The 4,427-nt window shown below is 42.4% G+C and overlaps 1 protein-coding gene across 1 annotated transcript; it reads left to right on the plus strand.

Annotated features, from left to right (window-relative positions):
* Window positions 1-282: 282 nt before the first annotated feature.
* On the plus strand, window positions 283-4,029 carry LOC122080196 (pentatricopeptide repeat-containing protein At2g37230-like). The gene is made up of 2 exons (XM_042647112.1): window positions 283-1,075; window positions 1,272-4,029. Exon 2 carries the CDS (start codon window positions 1,472-1,474, stop codon window positions 3,761-3,763), a length of 2,292 nt encoding a protein of 763 aa, XP_042503046.1. The 5' UTR covers window positions 283-1,075; window positions 1,272-1,471; the 3' UTR covers window positions 3,764-4,029.
* Window positions 4,030-4,427: the final 398 nt, after the last annotated feature.

The following is a 4,427-nucleotide window of genomic DNA, read 5'->3' on the forward strand; positions in this document are numbered from 1 at the left end:
GTTGTTCGATCGGTCTCGATCGGGCGCCCGACTCCAATTAGCAAAACTGAGACCGACCATTTATAAACGGGCCGGGCTCAAGCCCGACATGTTTAATAAACGGTCCAAGCCGGTCTATAAATAGTCAATCCCGGTCGGTTTAGTTGGGTCAGGCCACGAATTGACACCCCTAATTGGCCACCACAACCCTTGCCCAGCCATAGCATTCATGAACTAGCCACCCCTGCCATTTGTTGCAACTTGCCATCGCACCTACCCCTAAAAAATGTTTTGGTCTTAGAATATTTCAAAGCTTCAGTTCCTTTGAAAAAGGTTCCGACCGGCGACGAATTTCATCTTTCGTAAATGGAAAAAATGGAAAATCTAGGAAGGGAAATCATGAATTTTGATCGTGTTCATTGTAATACGAAGGATATCGAAACCCTAGAACACTAACAGAGAAATTCCCAAAGATGTCGAAGAGACAATCATGGTCGATTGAGTTCAAGCTAGAGGTATAGATCTTGGTCCTGAAGATTTTAAAGCTTCAATTTCTCTGGAAAAGATTGTTGTGTCGTGCCGCTGCACTCGATAGGAATCGTCAGCCCCTTTTTTAACTCCACCCTTGGCAGTTGGGCTTCAAGCTTAAAAAAAGGGGGGGGGGGGAGATTAAAGAAGAAGATGAAGCGGATTTGTTTACAGGAGCAGCAACATAGGGCCCCTTTGCCCTCAGGCCCTTGCAGTTGGGTTGCAAGCTTTGAAAAAACAGAAAAAGGAAAAAAGAAAGGGGATTGAAGAAGAAGATGAAAGGGATTTGTTTACAGGAGCAGCGACAAAGGGGATTGAAGAAGAAGAAGGGGACATGCAACATTTGACGAAGTAATCAAGAAGCAGATGTCTCACGATCAGCTCCGAGAAGGAGTACCATTTGCTGACTATGTGCTCCGATAGCTCTTCATCTACTTAGTTTTGGTTCCCATCCATGGTTTGAACTCTCTGTGAGCTCTGTTCACCTTGGTCTTTCAGCTGGTTTTCCTCACACAGAACGGAGCTCCTTCTCTCAAACCTTCCCCACACAGAACAAACAAACGTAAAGGTGAAGTGCTTTACCATTACTTTTCAGTATCCATTGTGTGGCAAGTGGTGACATGTTCCTATATGTCACCATCTTAGTGACACTTAGACCTTCACTGCCTCAAAACCCTAACCTCAACACAAGAAATAACGAATTTTGTTTTGTTTTGTTTCGTTTTTTTTTTTTTTTTTTTTTTTTTTTTTTTTCTGTTTTTTAGACAGGAAGCGCAAGCCTCAAGCACTGCGGCTTCCCCAAGCCATTTTGGCTCAAGCACTGCAGGCTGCTGCTTCCCCGGAATCGTTTATGATGAAGTGGTGATGGTTGATGGAGATTGAAACCCACCACCAAAGATTTCACAACTACTGAAGACACAGATTCTCTGCATCACAATACATCTGAAAGGATTGTTTCATACTAATGGCCACTAAGCTGCTATCTCCTTGGCAATCTGGGGTTTTCTCTAGGATTTCTAGCCGCCCATCCCCCTTCACCTTCCTCCGTGGCTTCTGTTCAGATGATACCTCCTCAGTTTCAGAGATCCCACCAATCGAGTCTCAGTCTCCCTCAACCGAATCTGATTCAGCCCCGAATGTGGATGTAAAGGAAGAAAACGCAATTGGAGGCCTTGAAGAAAACATTCCGCGAAGAATCCCACGTGGTAAGCATCCTCCAAAACCAGAAAAGTTAGAAGATGTAATCTGCCGAATGATGGCAAATCGGGAGTGGACTACCCGATTACAGAGATCGATCAGAGAACTTGTTCCTGAATTCGATCACTCTCTTGTCTGGAATGTTTTGCACGGAGCCCGTAACTCTGAGCATGCTTTGCAATTCTTTAGGTGGGTCGTTAAGACTGGTTACCGCCACGACCGATCGACCCACCTGAAGATGATTCAAATCTTGGGCCGAACTCGGAAACTCAATCATGCCCGATGCATTCTCTTTGACATGCCCAAGATGGGTGTTGAATGGGATGAAGAGTTTTTCATTGTTCTAATCAGTAGTTATGGGGAAGCTGGGATTGTTCAGGAGTCGGTAAAAATGTTTCGTAAAATGAAGGAATTAGGTGTGGAAAGAACTGTCAAATCTTATGATGCTTTGTTCAAAGTGATCATGCGCCGGGGACGATATCTAATGGCGAAACGGGTTTTTAATGAAATGCTGGCTGAAGGGGTGATGCCGATCCGCCACACATACAATGTTTTGCTCTGGGGCTTCTTCCTTTCTTTGAAGGTGGAAACTGCGAATCGATTCTTTGAAGACATGAAGAGCCGGGGAATCTCTCCTGATGTGGTGACATACAACACAACGATTTATGGGTATATCCGGGTGAAGAAGATGGAGGAGGCAGAGAAGCTTTTTGTGGAGATGAAAGGGAAGAATTTGAACCCAACTGTGGTCAGTTACACTTCCATGGTCAAAGGATATGTCTCAATGGGCCAGGTTGACGATGGCTTGAGATTGTTTGATGAAATGGCTTCGTTTGGAATCAAGCCAAATCATAATACTTATTCGACCCTGTTGCCAGGGCTGTGTGATGCAGAGAAGATGTCAGAAGCTCATAAACTTGTTGAGGAGATGGTGGAGACACACCAGGCTCCTGAAGATAATTCGATCTTCTTAAGATTGATCTCTTGTCAATGCAAGGCAGGTAATTTGGATTGGGCTGCTGATGTCCTCAAAGGTATGATTCGATTAAACCTTCCAGTGGAGGCAGCACACTATGGCGTCTTGATCGAAAGTTTCTGTAAGGCAGGGGCATATCAGAGGGCTATCAAGCTATTGGACAAGGTTATTGAGAAAGAGATCATCTTGAATCCATCAAGTTCGTTAGAGATGGAACCGAGTGCATATAACCCTATAATTGAGTACCTATGCAATAATGGGTGGACTGTGAAGGCAGAGGTTTTTCTCCGGCACCTGATGAAAAAGGGTGTTCAGGATCCAGCTGCATTTAACAATTTGATCCGTGGACATTCAAAGGATGGGACCCCAGATACTGCTCTTGAGATTCTTAAGATAATGAGTAGGCGTGGGGTTCCTTCAGATGCTGATGCATACAAGTTACTGGTTGAGAGTTTCTTAAGGAAAGGGGAGCCGACAGATGCTAAGATTGCTTTAGATGGTATGATTGAAAGTGGGCATCTACCAGATCCTCTAATCTTTAGCTCAGTGATGGAGAATCTGTTTGATGATGGTAGGGTTCAAACTGCAAGTCGGGTGATGAAAAGCATGGTAGAGAAGGGGATAATGGAGAATATGGACTTGGTTGCTAAAATCTTGGAGGCCCTTCTCATGAGGGGTCATGTTGAGGAAGCCCTGGCAAGAATTGAACTGCTGATGAATAATGGCCATGTTCCCAACTTCGATAACCTTTTGACTGCTCTTTGTGAGAAGGAAAAGACAATTGCGTCTCTCAAATTGTTGGATTTTGGTTTGGAAAGGGATTGTAACTTAAGTTTCTCAAGCTATGATAAAGTATTGGATGCACTTTTGACAGCAGGAAAGACCCTCAATGCTTATTCCATTTTGTGTAAGATTATGGAGAAGGGTGGGGTCACTGATCGTAGTAGCTGTGAAGATTTGATCAGGAGCCTCAATGCAGAGGGAAACACAAAACAAGCTGATATTCTCTCAAGGATGGTCATTAGAGGGGAGAGCATCCGAAGTGGCAAGAAGGGGAAGAAAGTTGCGGCTAGTGTACATTGAGTTCTGTTGAATCACTTTCATCAGTTTTCTCTTACTGTCCAAATTGAGGATAGATTGGGTTGTGGGTTCTACTTTGAGGAATCAATATGGGCGAAATTGAATTTGTAACAAATTTGATTTGGTCTTTTTTTTTTTGAGGACCTTTTCCTTTATCGTTTTCTTTTAGTCTGTTTGTATCTTTTGTTCCAAAAAGAGGCTCGGTCTCGAAGTTTTCAGTTATTGACCAAAGAATTCAAGGGATTTATCTTCCTACTCTTTTTATTATAGCCTCAATTTTATCATCCATTACACTTTTTGTTTGTATCATGAAAGATAAGAAATTATAATATTGGCACCTCAGGTTTTGAGCATTCTCTAAAACTTTGAAGTCTGGGGGATGTTAGAGATAAATTCTTCAAGGATTTTAGTGCTTCACTGAGTTGTACAGTTTCTTTTTCAGTAACCAAATATTCTGTGCACATAGTAGCTGCATGGCTCAAATGGCTTAGAAAATTGCACAATAGATATGTAATGATATATATACATAATGTTGTTGCAGCAATTGATTGGATATGAACATTTAGTTTTTCTTACCTGGTAACTGCTTCTAGGCGGAAAAGGCTAGCGTTATAATTCATAAATTCATAGACTATTTTTATTTTTATTCCAATCTTTATAAAATAAC

This window comes from Macadamia integrifolia, chromosome 5, assembly GCF_013358625.1.
Source record: "Macadamia integrifolia cultivar HAES 741 chromosome 5, SCU_Mint_v3, whole genome shotgun sequence".
NCBI lineage: Eukaryota > Viridiplantae > Streptophyta > Magnoliopsida > Proteales > Proteaceae > Macadamia > Macadamia integrifolia.